The following is an 18559-nucleotide window of genomic DNA, read 5'->3' on the forward strand; positions in this document are numbered from 1 at the left end:
ATGAGAGCAACATTTTACACTGTTGAATCAAACAGAAAACTAATCTTGCTTTCAATTAAATCAATTTGATTACTGAATTTGCATTCATCATTTTGAACTGAATACTGGCCTGGCGTAAATGGTTAGTATTCATGCTTCTCACGCTGAAAGACTTGAGTTCAAATCTCACCCCGGCCAAGTCACGAATGAACTAAAATGTTTTAAATCAAACAAATAAACAATAATCGTTAGTTCAACGACATATGAATTTAGATTACATTTTCAACGAGACTTTATTAGCAGAACTTGAAGTTAAGTTGCTTTCAATTAAACAACTTTTGACTGCATAATGAAAGCACAATATGATATCAGACTTATGTCGCGACAAATGAAATCAAAATGAGTTTTCATTCATTCATCATCGGCACATCAATTTGCTTTCATTTTGTTAACCGACTTTGCTCGGGTAGTGTACTTGGCTTAAGACTAGGACGAATGGCATAACATTCTTAAAATCTCCCACGAAGTCCACAAAAAGGAATGATGCGAATGCAATTGATACAAAATTTTCAAGCCATTCCCGCCCACATAAATCGACAAACCGAGTGAGGAACACCCCGCATAAATGCGAACCATTACTAGACCTTACCGAAAATGGTTAAAAATTGATTATAATTCCTGCTAAACTTCAACTGAAATGGTTATGGAACTTTACCTGAACGTTTGTGTGATAAATTTTTAACCTTATATATTATGTTTTTTTTTTGGAAATGAACCTTACAAATAATGTGTTGTTAAGAGCCATTACCATTCCAAATCATTGTTTTCTCCATGCATTTTTGGGAAAGGAATTATATTGGAACCATTTTATTTATCATTTGAGAACTTTAATGGTAATGGTTATGGTAGCCGGTAAGGTTCATAGATGGTTTTGTAACATCGATCAACTTTATGTGGAATATATCGCGAATTGGTTATCTGTAAATTACTGATTACCAATTCGCGATATACTCCACATAAAGTTGATCGATGTTACAAAACCATCTATGAACCTTACCGGCTACCATAACCATTACAATTAAAGTTATAAAATCATAAATAAAAAGGTTCTAACAGTTAACTTTCCGAAAATGTATGGAGAAACAAGAATTAGGAATGGTAATGGTTCTTAACAACCCATTATTTATAGGTCAACTTCCAAAAAACCATAACACATAAGGTTAAAACTTTATCACACAAACGTTCTTGTAAAGTTCCATAACCATTTCAGTTAAAGTTCAGCAGGGATTATAAAGAATTTTTAAACATTTTCGGTAAGGTCAAATTATGTTTCGCGTTTATGCGGGACCTCTTGCTTCCGGTTAAACTTAACCGAAACGAAGAAGCTCAAGCTGAAGCATTTCCAACCCCTCGAACAGAAATTTCAGTCTACTTGAACCGAAAGTATGATTGTCGGAGGAGCCTAATAAACTAGGTACACCTCGCGTGTAGAGATGGTGGCGCTGACGATTCCATCAAACACGTAGCCCTCCTACATTCCTACACTGGGGCACTAATGAAATTAGAACACTTTGAAGCTCGTGAAACTTTTGCGCCCTACATAGGCAACACACTTGGCGTTCACTTCCGTACCCGGTGAGACATGTAAATGGTGTGGGGTGCGAGGTGTACACAAACGCCATGATACTCGAGAAGAAACGAAATGCTGCCGCGTACTGCACCACCACAGTCAGTGTGGTGCTTGGCACTCTGCAGGTTTGCAAGAAAACATCGAAAAAAGTTCCTCCTCAACGCGAGTATGCACGTGAATCACAGAAAGAGGTCTGAAGATGGCTCTTTACAGCTCTTGCGCACACAATAAGGCGCGTCAATAAAGCTGTATTCAGACATGAACGATATTGGCACACGCGGGGCGGGATTTGCGTTGGTAAGAGAGAGAGAGAGAAAAGCACTGATTGTCTTCCTCATCCGCTCCGCTCAGGCACGCTCAGGTCTGAATACACCTTGCAACGCTCTCTTTTTTCCCTCGCGACTTTCAAACGATTCGCGCCATTCTCGTGTGTCTCTTTCGGAAACTGCTCTACTGCGGCAAATCTACGACAGTTACGGCGGACGATTCCCTTTGGTTTGCCCGTTTTCGACTCTACGTCTACTTTTTCCTTCGGCCTACGCCATCTTGTTTCCCTCGATTGCGTCTTCGCTTTGGTTCACTGCCCGCGTTCCTGATGGCTCTGGTTGAAATCAACATTTCCTTCTTATTTCAAACCAACCGACGGCGACGACACACCCAATCTGCTGTAAGAAAACAAGACTCATAAACCTGAAACTGATTTTTGTCTCGCTTCCCGTCTCTTTCTTCTTTTGCAGGTTAAAATATGGTTTCAGAATCATCGATACAAATGCAAACGGCAAGCCAAGGAGAAGGCAATGGCAGAGCAGAACCAGCATAATCAGGTTAGTATCGGTGCTTAACTTTGGATATTTAACTGGATGCTGCGTCATATATGTTGTACTAGACTGGCCCAAAAAAAAAGTAAGAGGTTGTATCCAAGACACGTCCGAAGATTTGACGTAGGATTACGTGCTCGGTATTATTCGGCGATTGTATTAGGGAAATCGCTTTTTGCAGGCAATCGGTGATAGTTTTGATCACCATTGCAACAGTTGGTCATTTGTGTAATTTTCAAAAGTGACCTATTTAAAAATGATAAAGTGTTCATTTTAGCAGATTCGTAGAAAAATTCCAATCGATTGGCTTGTTTGGAATTAAAATCCATCCGCTATTGACAGAGTTTTAAGTAGTCAAAACCTGGCCACTTTTCGTAACGCGGTCGATTTTGGTTTTTTGAATTTTCACCCCCAATATGTTGCCGAAAGACGTAAGCCTACGTCAAAATAAAAGTTCAAATTTTTCACATGCCAACCCCTAGGTTTGTGCCTTTGGGTGACAAAACCACTCTCTGCTTGTTTCAGCTCATTTTGTTGTAAGATGAGTTGGCGCTTTTAGTTTGAATTTAGTTAAATATATTTGGTTAAAATATATTAAAAAATGACACCCCTTTACTTATTCGTTTATTAAAAAGTTTTCATTTTTTCAATTTGGTAGAGATTTACATAGCTTGTAGGTTGAACAATGAGTAACAACTCTACTGAAGACTATATCATGAATCCAGTTAGATTGATTGAGATATTCGCTTTTGAATGCATATGAGCATTATGTATTTGAACATTTTATCCAAATCGCATATACAGGGTGTTCGGTTCCATAGTGCAAATAATTTAAGGGGCGATAGAAGATCATATTTGAAGTAAAAAATTGTTCAACGCATATGATCAAATCTCAAAAATTACTGAGTTATTGAACTTAGTAATGTTTTGGTCTATGCTTGCCATAACTTGACTCTAACTCGAAAACTATGCTATTTAGCACAAAACTCTTTCCTCCATTGGACTGCTTGGTAAATTTCGCACTTAATAGTGTCGTTTCTACTTCAAGTAAGCTGCATTTAGATACATAATCGAGGGATAAACATTAACGGGAAATGTTTGTTTTCTGCAAGCTGTAAGTTTCTGTTTTGAATTTTCTGCTTGGTCTCACTTATTGCACTTTTCATACCGTCACTCCACGATCAAGTGTGCTATGCTCGCTGCAAACAGACGTCAACAGCAACGCACTGTGGGGTTGAATTCGTGTTTTACGCAACCGTTAATTAAAGACCCAATATGATGTGTTTAGTACGAAATTGCGACAAAACTAAACAAACAAGATAGAAAATTGGTGTCAAAGAGAGAGTTGTAGAGCGCATCGAGAGGCATCTTTTGGTTAGACAAAACAGTACACTTTATTACGTATTTTTTGAAATAATAAGGGAAAACCCGTTGGAAAACACAAGTTCTAGACTCGTTTATCCCTAAATGTGTCTTTATGCAGCTTACTTAAAGTAAAAATGACACTATTAAGTAGGAAATTTACCAAGATGTCCAATTTATGGCAAACATAGACCAAAACAGAAAAAGTTCAATAACTCAGTAATTTTTGAGATTTGATCAAATGCGTAGAACATTTTTTTCCTTCAAATATGTTCTTCTATGCTCCTTAAATTATTTGCACTAAGGAATCGAACACCCTGTATAAACATTAAACCAAAAGCGCCAGCCCGTTTTACGTCAAATACAGCTGAAACATTCAAAGAGTGGTTATCTGGATGTTAGTCCGTGAAAAAATTGAACCTTTAGTTTCTAGTGATAATCTAAATGAGACGTAGCAAAAGCTGCCTATATTTTGTTGCAATATACGAACAAAATGTACATGTAAATTCAAGAATTAGTATCTCCATAATACTAACTTAAATCGTGATGTTGTTTTCAGCAAATTTGTTCCTTATACTTTAAGCTACATGTGCTGAAATTCTAAGCTTAAAAGAGTTTGCTGAACCAGTTCTATGCACTAAAGAGTGAAGGAATGTTATTTCTCCATATAGTTCAACCCGAATCTTCATATAAACTTTCCAAAAGCGCCAGCTCGTGTTACATCCTAATAAGCTGAAATGTTCAGATAGTAGTTCTCACCTAATGGCACAAATCTGGGGGTTGGAACATTGAAGAAAATGATAAAAAAATGTATCCCATATAAATGTTGATAAACGTTGCCAGTATTCCAGATTTTTAGAGATCTTGCCAGATACACATACAGAGCAAGCTGTGGCAAAAAGTTCAAAATAATACTACTATTGATTCACGCTCTCATCCATGAAAAAATGCATAAACTGAAACATAAATGATATGATGGCTATCTTGCAGTACCACTTCTTATTGCCTATAGAACAAAACTCAGTCAAATCGTTTATTAAATGTTTACCCTATATTTGCTGCACCCAGCGTGAAAAAACGGTTTCCCACATCAAATTGCATCACGGAAAAAAATGCTGTTGAAAATTACCTAGTTGACCGATTCTTTTAAAACTTTCAGACATTAAAATATAACCCATTATTAAGCTTTTGACATATTTATTTCATTCAACTTCAATATCATAACCGTACGCTCGCACCTCACGCTTAACTCCACTCATTGAGTTCAGTACAACATCTGACTGCAGTTTCTTCAAATTTGACCTCCTTGGGATGCTTCCGTAGTGCCTGCTTCATAATAGTCCAGTATTTTTCGATGGGCATTAGTTCCAGTGCGTTGGGGGAGGGAGGGGAGGGGGTGTTCATGTCCTTGGGTACAAAAGTAGCCCGGTTGGTTTCGTACCACTCCAGGACAACATTTGAATAGTGGCACGAAGCTAGATCCGGCCAGAAGATCGTAGGGCCTTCGTGTTTCTTCAACAGAGGAAGCAGACGCTTCTGTAGACAATCCTAGAGGTAGATCTCCCCGTTTACAGTCCCGGTAGTCACGAACGGCGTACTCCGTTTGCCACATGAGCAGATCGCTTGCCAAATCATGTATTTCTTGGCAAACTTTGAAAGTTTCTGCTTCCTTACATCCTCCGGAACATCAAACTTGTGCTAGGCGGTGAAGAACAATAGCCCCGAAAGCTGCCGGAAGTCCGCCTTGACGTAAGTCTCATCATCCATGATGAGACAATGAGGCTTCGTCAGCATCTGGGTGTACAGTTTCCGGGCCCGTGACTTTCCCATTGTATGTTGCCGTTCGTCACGATTTGGAGCCTTCTGCTCTTTGTACGTATGCAGTCCCTCCCGGTCTTTGGCTCTCTGAACAAAAGACTTGGACAGATTCAACTTTTTGGCCACATCCCTGACCGAAGCATTGGGATTCCACTTAAACGCTTTCACGACACGCTTGTGATCCTGATCACTAATAGAACATCCATTCTGACCGCATTTCTTCTTCTTTTTGATGCTCAGAGTTTTATAGTAACGTTTAATCACACGACTCACCGTTGACTAAACGATTCCGAGTTGTTTTCTGATGTCCCGATGAGACAGTTGATGATTTTCCAGGTGTTTACGCAAAATCAATTCGCTACGTTGCTTTTCGGGTGACGCCAACTTTTCCAACTTTAGGCCTGCATAGAGATCGAAGCGAAGCGAAAATCTCATACAAAATACTACATTCTTCACCTGCGTGAAAAACGCAATTGGCAAATATTTCGCTTCGCTTTGAACTGTAAACAGATACGATCCAGCGAAATCTTATTTTGTGGATCGTATATTTTTCGCTTACGTTCATTTTTTTTTTTCGCGCATGTAGCGCTAGCGAATAGAGCAGCAGGTAAGCGAAAAGTTGACGTTTCGAGAAAGAGCGTATCTGTCAGATTTTCACTTCACCGGAGGTGTAAACTGACCGATTTCGTTTCACACTGCGAAAAAAGGAAACTGGAAAATGTTCCACAAACATTTTTTCACAACCTTTTTCGCTAGCGAAATTTCATGATTTTTCGCGTGCTTCAATTTTCGTTTTGCTTCGATCTGTATACTAAGCTTTTCAAAAAACTGACAGCGATAAAAATAAAGTGTAAGCAATACACTCTAAACAACTACTACCCAAAATTTCAAGAGAAAATACCCAATGGGTAATTTTCTACAGCGTTTTTTACGTGATGCAATTTGATGTGTATGTTTTCTGATATTTTCACTTTTGAAGATTGGAAATGACCAACACATCATTCAGAATTAAGGTTCAGAGTTCCATAAAATGTCTGCTTGGTGTGAAAGGGCCATAACTTTTGGTATTATAAAAAGAAGGTTACTCGATTTAATTTACATAAAATCTACTCGAATGGTATGTACTGTTTTTTATCTTGTTCGTTTATTTGGAAGGCTCAATCGCGTTCGCATTACGGAGCTAATAGTTAATTGTTCTTTGTTTGAAACAAAATTCACTTAATTATATGTCTAGTAGGAGTTGGGCCGAATACTCGCGGCCTACCCGAGGTTAGAAGGGTACAACTTGAGCATTTAAAAAATATATCCTACGCAAAATTAGAAATTAAATTGTTTAAGAAATCTTGAACATGAAAGTTTTTTTATCTAGATGCTGGAAAATAAATTCTAAATGATGGATTCAGCTCATTTGAAGATTATAACCATGAAAGATTCCTTTTCCAGGATAATTTAAATCAAATTCGAATTAGAATTCTATGTTGATTCTGAAAACGATTCCTGGGGAGTTATGAGAAGAACCCCTTGTTGAATTGCAACATAACTCTGAGGGATTGTGTGGAGAAGTTTTTAATTTAAATTAAAGGCAGTTTTTTCTGAGTATAATTCTAAAGAAATGCTCATTTTAAATACAAGGAAATATAAGCAGAAAATTCTAAAAAGAACTCAATGGAAATTCTGGTTAATGTTTCAACGGAATTTAGAAAATAATAATTGAGGATATTTTTAAGCCAATTATAAGAGGAAAACGTCAAAAGATTTTGAATTCCATAACCTTCTCAGAGTACTAAGACATATCTGAAAAGAATGCAAAACTGATGCTGGAGGGTGAACCAAGGAAGTCCTGTAAATTATATCAAGGCAATTATAAAGACCAAAATAAGTGAACTGTTGGGAACAGTTTGAGAGAATGATAATGTTGTAGAGTGATTTCTATGTATTTCAGACAGTGTTAAGAGTTGTTTGCAGAGAATTCCTAGAATGTTACTGGAAAAAAAAACAGATTACATACCAAGTTTATACTAAAGGAATTCATTCAAACCGTGGAATTGTACAAACCGAGAGTGGGCAAAGTTTGGAACAAATATGCGTTTCCTCGATGATCAAAGGCAGAAAGATTTTAATTTGTACAATCGACAAACCACCGGACGATAGTCAAGATGTAATCGTAATCAATGACCACGTTTCCTCCCTTAATGAGCTTTGTGTAAAGTATTCGACTGGTGACGCTCTGCTGGTATGTGGTGATTTTAACCAACCACGCATGCGCTGGTATTCAATTGACAATGTGATGTTTCACAGCACTTTTTTGGATTATGGATAATTTGGGCCTTGGCCAAAGGAATCATGTGCGCAGTCCACTCGATCGCATTCTCGATCTTGCCTGATTGTGAGGCTAATGTGATTAGCTGCTCAGCTCCGTTGCTACCCGTTGACTCTCAACACCCCCCGCTTGAGATCTCTCTACCCGCGCTTGTGGTGTGTGACTAACCGATTGAAAGACATGAGGAGCGACCTCTAAACTTTCGAATGATTGATTTTGCGGCCCTTTCTGGATTTTTGCTAAACATTGACTGGAATGCGAGTTCTACTATCATCGAGGCCGATGAAATGGCGGAAATTTTTTGTTACATTTTGAACAATTGGCTTGTTTTGAATGTTCCACGAATTCGGCCGTCAGTTTCGCCCGGCTGGAGTACTCATCGTTTTTGGGATTTAAAACGCACTCGCAATGCTTGCCAATGGAAACTACGTCGTCAATGAACGACTGGCAACAAACGAAGTTTTCAATAAACCAGCAATGCGTACCGGTTTGTGAAAGCCATTCTCTACTAATCTTACGTATTGCGTGTGCAAATGGGTCTGAGACGAAATCCACATGGTTTTTGGCGCTTTGTTAACTCCAAACGGAAAAGTGCAGTGATCCCAACGAATGTCTATTTGAACGAAACCTCAGCGTCAGCTACATGGTCATGCCAGTTCCCGCCTCAAACTTGGAAATCGATGAAGCCACCCAGGATGTTCCTACTGATTTTGTTCAGCTTGGACTATTTGCTGTAAATCCCAGAAATGGCTGCAAATAAGCTGAAACGTTCGTTTGTCTCTGGTCCTGACAGTTTACCTGCAGTTATAATATGTCGTTGTATCTGCCGCTTTAGCACAACCGTTGTGTGATATCCGGAGTGATTTGAGATTTGGGCGTAATTGCTTTTGTAAACAAACACGTCAATTACTGATTTTTCTTGAATAAAAGCTCAATCTCACAAACAAACTATACCAAATGATAGAGGAATCATTCCTCTACCTCATAGTGTTATTACTTTTCGAGATTGAGCTTTTATTCGCGAGAAATCGGTGATTGACGTGTTTGTTTACAAATGCAATTACGCCCAAATCTCAAATCACTCCGGATATCTTCAATCGCTCACTTCAGCAAGCAAAATTCCATCGCATTTGGAAGCAATTGCAAGCTTCAACCCAGTGTAGACGATTTTTTTTATATCAGTAATATGAGTTCATTATACATCAACGAATACGCGTTTGTTGATATTCACCACTGCTTGATTATCCAACCCAAAATTTTCAAAATCAGAAGCGATCCTCAAAAGCAAGATAATCAAATTCATTTTGGGCAAAATGATTATTTTGAATAATTTCGTTTCGAGAGCCTACAACCAACCGGTGATCTTTCGTGTTTATTTCAGTTACCATGGAGACGTAATTTGTGATTAGCCACGGTCCCTTTCAAATTGTATCATTATTTATGAACGGCCTTATATTTGAAATCAAGAGCAAATTTTCATTATGTCGTAGGTAACATTCGCACCAATCCGAGAAAAATAAAGTTTTGTTTTGATGACCGAAAAGTTATTCCTATTTCCAAGTAAACACATATAATCTCATAGTGATAGCAATGTTTAACATATTTAGCGGGGTTTTAATCATACAAATGCAAATCGCTAGCTTTCATGCTAAAAAAACACTGGTTTTTGAGTCAAAAGTTATTATACGTCGTTTGGTGGCCCCTATTGTTACTTAAGTCAAAGTGTATTTACCAGGATATTCGGGAGAATTATCAATTACGTCTCCTTACGTGCAGCCCATTCATCATTTTAGGACCACCGAAATCATCTTAGCAACAAACAGTTCGATTTATTCACTTTAATAATGAGAAAGCGAAACGACGAACATACAATTTTCACGGGTTTCTCAGCGCTGTTACTTAAGTCAAACGGCATGTCCATAGAAATTGGGTGACTTAAGTAACATCGAAAACTATTTTGATCGGAAGGTGATTGCGTCAAAAAGCAATTTGACTGGCAAATAAATTTAAAAATGGGATTTGATCCTATATTCGGACAGTATATAGTGTAATAGCAGGAGAATCGATTGACACTGATAGCTCGACTTTGTTTACCTTTGTTACATTCGACGTAATGAAAATTTGCTCTTGAAATGACGTTTCACATTCATCTAGTGATGTCCGATTTTCATTCGAATAATCGTTTAATCGATTAACGAACCGAAAAGTAAACTATTTATAATCGGTTAGATTATGCCGATATAAGCATTAACATCTCCACAGGATCATCACCGATCGTTTCAAACATGTGCTGCACTCTCATTCGTGGAAAAATGGCAGCACAGCGAACAAAAAATAATCGATTAGTTGTGAATCGAGTAATTAAAAAATGGGACATCTCTGATTTTGGTGTGATTGTTTTGATAAAAATGAGCGCAAAATTTCATCTCTTCCGAGGGGGCAGCAAAACCACAAAATTACCTTGAATACGGGGGGGTTCTCATTGGATGAAAGGGGCCGTGAAAGAAGACACTAAAATAGAAAGTTTTTCTTCCGACAATTTCATCTTAGTATTCATCTTTGCTACAACCTCGATATTATTATCAATTCAGCATGAGGCAATAATTTTCCATCAATCTGTGTATAAAACCAACACAACACGTTCTACAGCGCTGTTTTTGTGTAACATGAAATTAATCGAGATGAAGATGAATATTGATATTGACAACTACATAGGCGATAATAAACATCCAGCCACGCATGTTGACTTCGATACCCAGAGGTTGCCTTGATCAAGAGAATGTGTTTATGTCAAAATTCAAATTCATGCAGGTAGTTGGTCTATCGGTTAAGGTTGTCTTCGTTTTCAGCTAAGTTGAGTGTAGAAGGAATGATTTGTATCAGCACTGATCACGAGTCTCTCAGCTGTCTCGTAATTGTTAAGGGCCACCCACATTTGATCCGTTTGCGTTGCGTTGACGTAAATTTGACGGTTAGACAATAGATTTAGCTGTCATTTTGCCGCAACGCGTCCGATCCGGATCTAATGTGCGTGGGCCTTTAGAGACGCAGCTGTCTTACCGCACTCATAACGAATATACGTTGTATCCGGGCACATGAACTCGTCTATGTTTGTATTGAAAATGATATGTTAAATTATACGCACCACGGATACAAAGTTTATTCGTTATGAGTTAGGTAACACAGTAGGCAAGGAGGCAAACGTAAAAGCTCTATCCTAGAGCTGTACTAAAACATCATCCTCTGTTCGAATGAAACCTCAGAACATTCAAATCGAAACATCGAAATCGATGTTTCGAATGATAACTGCAACCGGATGGCGATTGTTTTGTAATCAGATCCTACTTTAACTAATTTGTTTGTATTACTTCTGCGTGAAGTTAACGATTTACATAGTTGAAGATGCTAACCATCAAATAACAGACTTAAAGTGGTCATTTTTATACGATCGATGAGGAGATGAAATTATAGAGTTGATAGTTCCGTTAGAGTACAGCAGTGTGGAAATTGTATCTAGAGAGTAGAAAGCGAGCAAGGACAACTTTGAGGAAGGTACGAATCGGGTTGATCATCTCTCTTTACCAAACTCCCCAGTTGGAGAGGGATGATGAGGGGTATCCTTCCGCCACCACTGGCAAAAATAGATGATCGCCGATTTGCTCATGTACCAACGATGTGTAGAAACAGTTCTATTGATTGTACCGCACTCAAGTCGTTATCTGAAGGGAGGCATTTGACGCTTAGCATCTTCAACTATGTAAATCAGATCATGCTTCTCTCAAATACAGGATGAACATTGAAGGATGAGAAGCGCATGGACTTCAGTTGAAATAGGTAATGCTCTCTGTTGAATGAATGTCATCCCAAATTGAAATGCATATGGAATTGGTTCAGCCCCATAACGCAAATCATCCAAAACGAATAACGAGGTGAAAACATATTCATCACTAACAGAGGTGTTAACACCATTGGAAAAGCGTGGAAACAGAAGATTGTCTATTTTGTGGTAGAGAATGTTTCCTCTATCAACAAACGATTTTTGTATCCATTATGGAAAGACTGTTAACTGGTTTTCAATATGGAAATGTGAACAATAGAATTTCAAATCTAATTTACAGCATTTGCAAGTCATCCTTGTTTGTTTTACAGCAAATTTTCAAATAATTTCCAATTTTCCTTTATTTGGATGACAGTCATATGGATGCTCATCAGTTGTTGACGAATTCAACCATAAGGCAATCATTCGAAATTCGAAAGCATATTGTTAAAGGGCTCGAGCAATACTATAATCATTCGAAATATTGCGGATGTTTTCGTACAGTGTAGGCTCTGCTCGATTGGCTCTGGTTTGACAGTTCGTTTGGCTCAAAATCAGCAAGTCACCCCTCTCTTATACTAGACCCTCTCTACTCTATCCCAGGAAAAAGTGTTCGCGTGCAGGAATATTTATACATGAGACCACAATAGACGCAGAGTTGAAAAGTGCACTGCAGATACAGTGTGATCTGGGAGATGTACCAATGGCAATCTCAATCCTGCGATACAGCACTGTTGTGGCAATCGACAACGGAAACAAAGCGCAACGTTGCAATCATTGCAGAGCATTATGGATAGGCAGAGAAGGTGGCGGATAAAGCATGTATGGTTGTAATTCAAGTTATAGGTAGATACCCAATTCAAGAAATGGTTGCGATCTCATACGAAGGTTCCGTGATCACTTACTACGCACCTCCAAGATGGGCATTGGGGCAGTTAGTGGATGGACTTACTGAAGAGCTCATTGGACGGAACCGATCGTCATTAGAGGATATTTCAATGCTTGGGCAGTGGATTGGCGAAGCAGATGTTCCAACGGAAGATGGTATAGACTACTGGAAGCTCTAGCAAAGCTTGAAGTTTGGCTGTCGAACAAAAGCACAGTACTTTCTGTAGTTCGTCGCTGGTGGCAAACATGAACTGGAGATTGTTCGAGTGGTACAGCCGGAGTGACCATCAGGCGATCCGGTATAGCATCGGCCACCGGAATCCTGTGATAATACGGAGGACGAGAACTAGCGAGCGGATTGACGGCGCCGGTGGTGTAGTGGTAAGCGTCACTACTTTCTCACCCCAGTGTTCCTAGGTTCAATCCCAGCTGAGGTCGTTGGGATTTTTCTGAGGCGAAAAAAGCTCTGAAGTAATGCCGTTGGTCCCTGCCCATGTGTTCATGGGTGTACGATATCCACCCAGGAGCGATTCGATTGCCATCAATGGACGACAACTGTAATCAAATTGAGGTTTCATTTTAATGAAACAGCAGAAACTTAATTTCGAATTGCTTTCATTTTGATATCCGACTTGGCTCATGGAACCAATCTCTTCAAGATATTATGGCTACAGCAAAATCACGACGCCCCATTTCAAGACAATAGGGGAAATTGCTCTAATCTTGGCCTATGGATCTAAGATTGGGCCCATCGCTAAAAATCTGCTATTTATCAATTTTATCTAAAGGGTGATACGGTCAAAATTTGGTCAATATCAACTTGACGTATTTCTTTCAATTTTGCATTTAAAAAACCTGAACACCCCTCATTTTGAAGGTGTGTGTGTGTAGAATGTTGCTCCTATTTTGATTTTGGAATTCACTCTTCAGTTGTCAAAATGCCGTCCAAGCAAGAAGAGCAGCGTATCAAAATTTTGCTCGCGCATCGCGAAAATCCGAGCTACTCGCACGCAAAGTTGGCAAAATCGCTAAAAGTTGCCAGATCAACCGTTACAAATGTAATTAAAGTGTTTGGGGAACGTTTGTCGACAGCCAGGAAGTCTGGATCGGGGGGAAATCGAAAACCGGAAGCCGCTGAGACGACAAAGAGAGTTGCCGGTAGTTTCAAGCGAAACCCTAACCTCTCTCTCCGGGATGCCGCAAATAAGCTGGGTGTATCGTCTACAACCGTGCATCGAGCCAAAAAACGAGCCGGACTATCGACTTACAAGAAGGTAGTGACTCCAAATCGCGATGATAAACAAAATACGACGGCCAAAGCGCGATCCCGGAGGCTGTACACGACGATGCTGACGAAGTTTGACTGCGTGGTAATGGACGACGAAACCTACGTCAAAGCCGACTACAAGCAGCTTCCGGGACAGGAGTTTTATACGGCAAAAGGAAGGGGAAAGGTAGCAGATGTTTTCAAGCACATGAAACTGTCAAAGTTCGCAAAGAAATATCTGGTTTGGCAAGCCATCTGTACCTGTGGCTTGAAAAGCAGCATTTTCATAGCTTCCGGGACTGTCAACCAAGAAATTTACGTGAAAGAGTGTTTGAATAAACGTCTGCTGCCTTTCCTGAAGAAACACGGTTGTTCCGTACTGTTTTGGCCGGATTTGGCATCTTGCCATTACGGTAAAAAGGCCATGGAGTGGTACGCCGCCAACAACGTGCAGGTGTTTCCCAAGGACAAGAACCCTCCCAACACGCCAGAGCTCCGCCCAATTGCTAAATACTGGGCTATTGTCAAGCGGAACCTAAAGAAGACCAAAAAAACTGCTAAGGGCGAGCAGCAGTTCAAGGCAAACTGGCTTTCTGCGGCGAAGAAGGTGGACAAGGTGGCTGTACAAAATCTGATGGCAGGGGTCAAGCGTAAGGCCCGGCAATTCGGATTTGGAAAAGCGGAAGCCTAACTGAATATTTTTCCTGAATTTTATACTAATTGAACTTGAAAAAGAAATTTAATTTGATTTTTTAAATAAACGATTTCACCGATTTACACGCGCTTTCCCTTGACCAAATTTTGACCGTATCACCCTTTAGATGAACGCGTCATTGGGACGGTACTAATAGATATTTTTGATTGTTATTGAAAATTTAGTCGATTGCTGAATTTATGTATGGGCCCAAATTAGGGACACTTAGGTCGACATTACATACATTTCACTTACATTTTAAAAACTAGAATAAACATAAATAATTCGGCACTGTCTATTATTATTGGGAATCATCTCTTTACAGTGCATTACGTTTTTGTCGATTTGCGCTGAAATTTTATTGTTCTGTATTTATATTTAATTCAGGAGGACATTTGCATCGATAATGTTGCTTTAAAATAAAGACACTTCATTACTATATCATAGATAACAAGCATTAAGCATCTCTAACTCCATATACCTTTACTACATAAACCTTGTCAAAATCATCAAATATTATAAACAAACACGCCTTGTTCAGAGCACCCACTAATGCAGTTCTCGTTTTTCATCCAGTCAGCCAGCTCACCACGACGTGTGGCCGTACCAGTACTAGTTAAAGATGGCAAGCCGTGTTCCGGCGGCTCTAATTCAAGCGGTTCTGCTCAACAGCAGCAACATCAGCAGCAGCAGCAGCAGCAGCAGGCTCAACAGCAGCAGCAGCAAGTAAGCGGCAGCAATAGTTCCCTAACGTCCAGCGGTGGCAGTGGAGGTGGAGGCGGTGGCGGAGGCGGTGGATCCAGTGTGATTCTAACCAGTGATTCTAACAATACCCACTCACCGGACACGCCCACCACAACGCTGCTATCGTCGTACAACGGTAGTCACAATGTGACCGGCCAGATGCTGCAGCAGCCGTGCAATAACAGTCTCATGTCCAACAGCCTGGCCATGGCGTACCGGAACCAGAACAACTTCATGGCCAACAGTCATCAGCAGCAGTGCGGCAGCTACTTGCCTCTGCAAACCCGAGCCTGGTAATATTAGGTGATTTGTTAGGTTTTTTAAACTTTCTTTAAGCATTCACGGATTCACTGCGGTGTTGACCATTTCTGTTCTCTTTGAAGACCACGTGAAACAAAAGACAAAATCAACTGTTAGCTCTCGAAATAGTTCGTTTTACTTAATTTTATAAATTAATATATTTTAGCTACGCTGTAGATTTGATTTTCTCATGCGTAGAGAAACGGAATACTTACTAAAATGAAAAGCTGTAAATATTAACATAATAGCCAATAAGACGATTCGAGTATCTGCATTTTACACGTCACTGACCGGATGATGGCTAAGCACGAATCGCGACCGGTCACTGACTTGAAGAATGGGAAGAACTATATGGAAATAACACTGGATTTGAAATTTAAGTACAATTGTTACAGTAGTAAGCATGTAAAAAGAAGAAAACATGTGGAACACCAACCGGCCGCGTACATCGACAAAATTGCAATAAAATTACTCATGTATTTTGTAAATTCCTTTTCTCGGAAAAAAAAACAACAACATCCATCTCATTGTAGAACCGATGGGTGTCCTTCTATCGTTAAAACTGAGTTAGAGTGTCTAGAAATTTTCTCATTCTAGAGCACTTCTTAACTTAACGCGATAAAAGAACACTCCCAAACAAAAATGGCACCGACAAAAAGTAGTAGGCATATACAGCTCCCAAATGTCAGCACGACAGGACGAACAAAACAAATCTCAAATTAATTAAAGTGTAAATAGCATTGAACCCGTTAACGTTTGCCAGCAAAAGAGACACGACCGAACAAAAACCAGAAAATAATTAAATTCAATCCGGAGGCCACAAAATTTAAAATTAATTCGATCCCATCATGCAGAAATCGAACTGGTTATCGCAATTGAAAATATTTGCCAATGCAGGAGCTCAGATTGCAGCATATTTGTACATATAGGTACTCAGTTTAAAAGCTTTTTTTCTTCCTGCAAGTAAGCCGACGGAATGAGCAAACATTGAAAAAAAAAATCAAATATTTATTCCCTCCCACCCCCACAGCTATAAATTTGCATACACTCACACACCTTCCCTTCACGCATTGAAATTGTATGAATAACTCAACCAGAACAACAACAACAAAAACAACAAACTGCTGCAAATGCAAATAAGCGGAACGCAAGTGTAATAAAATTCCAATGATATTAAAGGGATAAAAGCTTTTCGTCGGAACAAAAGTATTGAAATTTTAATAAACGAAAGTATGGTAAATCAATCAAATAAGAAAGTTATTTAATTTAATTCATATCTATAAGGGATAATCTAGTGAAACGAAGAAGATGAAGACAACAAGAAGCAGCAAAATCATTTAAAAAAAAACTAAATACACCCTAAACAAGGCATGCGTTGCGGATAAGTTTGTATTAAATTTGAAAGAATATAGAATGTGGTAACTAAAGGCGAAAAGAAGTGAAATAAATATCAAAGTAATGATCAAGATGGTTGAAGATTTATTTTCAAATTGAGAAATTACGTCCTTAGTAAGGAATCTAGAAACGGATTAGGGTCTCAACTAGGGCCTGGCAGCCATGACCCATGCTGCGTATAGGAATCAGAGATCGATGTGTACCTTGGTCGTTTTTGACGTAGGACTACGTCTGTGATTTCTATATGGGGGTACTCTTTGTGAAAACCGAAAATGGAACATGTAACAAAATTATGAATGATTTTGAACATCAATAACTCAACTGCCCCTGGACCAATTTCAATAATTTTATCACCATTCGATCAGAAATTTAGGCATCAATAGCAACGACTGATAATTTTCAACAACAAACTATTGAAAAAATTGTAATGTTCAATGTACAAATAAAAAGTGATAATTTTATCACTGTTTTCATGAAATAAACGTTCTTCCCAAACCCAGTCGTCATAATCGAGTAACACTTGGTCGCACATCATTCTGCTTTATCCTTAAAAGGTATAGGTAGTCCACTCTTCTACCTAACAAGCAGCAATGACTGGTCGCCAAGCGTCTTCGCAAGGTTCTTCGTAATAACCGCCATTCGTCGTCTGGCTCACCGTGGCGGTGTCAAACGTATCTCCGGTCTGATCTGCGTGTTCTACTACGAAGGTGACTTTGAAGCAACTGAGACGCACTCTGTACGGTTTCGGAGGTTAAATCATAACCAACTTTGGCAACAAAACGACCCTTTTCAGGACCAACAAGCTTATTACAGTAAAGAGTTGGAATAGAAATTATCTTTGGCTTTTTAATCCATATTCAGAACCACACGCCCCCAACGACTACACAAAATGCTCTCCAGAGTTGTACACCCCTATTCTGTATTTCATTTCAAACGAAATTCTCATACAAAAATATTTTTTTTGTATGAGAATTTCATTCGAAACGAAATACAGAATAGGGGTGGTAATCTTGTAACCAAACTTGGAAGCAGAGGTGCAAGTGATTTTCATGGATACTCTTCATCAACTTTCTCTTTGGAAAATATACTACAAATTTGGTACGCCTACAATTCAAAAATGGAAAGAGTTAAGATAATAGATGATCGATCAATTAAAAGAACTAAATGATCTTCACATTTGTTCCGTCCACTAGCGGTCCTACGACAAGCTTCCGTTCGTGCCCCTAGGCACAGACCCTTCTACTTTTCTCCTTGATTTGTTTTCCGTTCAGTGAGTACTACAGTGATACAAAATATCATGACACTCACTCGACACTCGTCAACGCATCAACTGACTATCCCTGACAGAACGATTTGTCACGCAGTGAGAGGTTCAGCCATGCAAACAACAATCACCAGTAATGGTCGCTGCTAATGATGTAAAGCACAACGAAATCAGCAGTACGATGATGAGAAAAAGCGAAACGACAGAAGAAAATGAAAATAATGCCTACGCATTCCAAGTTCGTCTCGTCACGTGCGATTGTG

At 39.2% G+C, this 18559-nt stretch overlaps 1 protein-coding gene across 1 annotated transcript; it reads left to right on the forward strand.

Moving 5' to 3' along the window:
- The first annotated feature begins 1659 nt into the window (after positions 1–1659).
- On the forward strand, positions 1660–15645 carry LOC135701037 (homeobox protein abdominal-A-like). The gene is made up of 3 exons (XM_065221745.1): positions 1660–1800; positions 2347–2433; positions 15170–15645. The coding sequence occupies exons 1-3, from the start codon at positions 1660–1662 to the stop codon at positions 15632–15634; spliced, it is 693 nt and encodes a 230-aa protein (XP_065077817.1). The 3' UTR covers positions 15635–15645.
- Positions 15646–18559: the final 2914 nt, after the last annotated feature.

The sequence above is a fragment of the Ochlerotatus camptorhynchus genome, unplaced genomic scaffold (assembly GCF_037179485.1).
Source record: "Ochlerotatus camptorhynchus isolate MF236.1 unplaced genomic scaffold, CSIRO-AGI_Acam_v1.1 ptg000147l, whole genome shotgun sequence".
In the NCBI taxonomy this organism is placed as follows: domain Eukaryota; kingdom Metazoa; phylum Arthropoda; class Insecta; order Diptera; family Culicidae; genus Ochlerotatus; species Ochlerotatus camptorhynchus.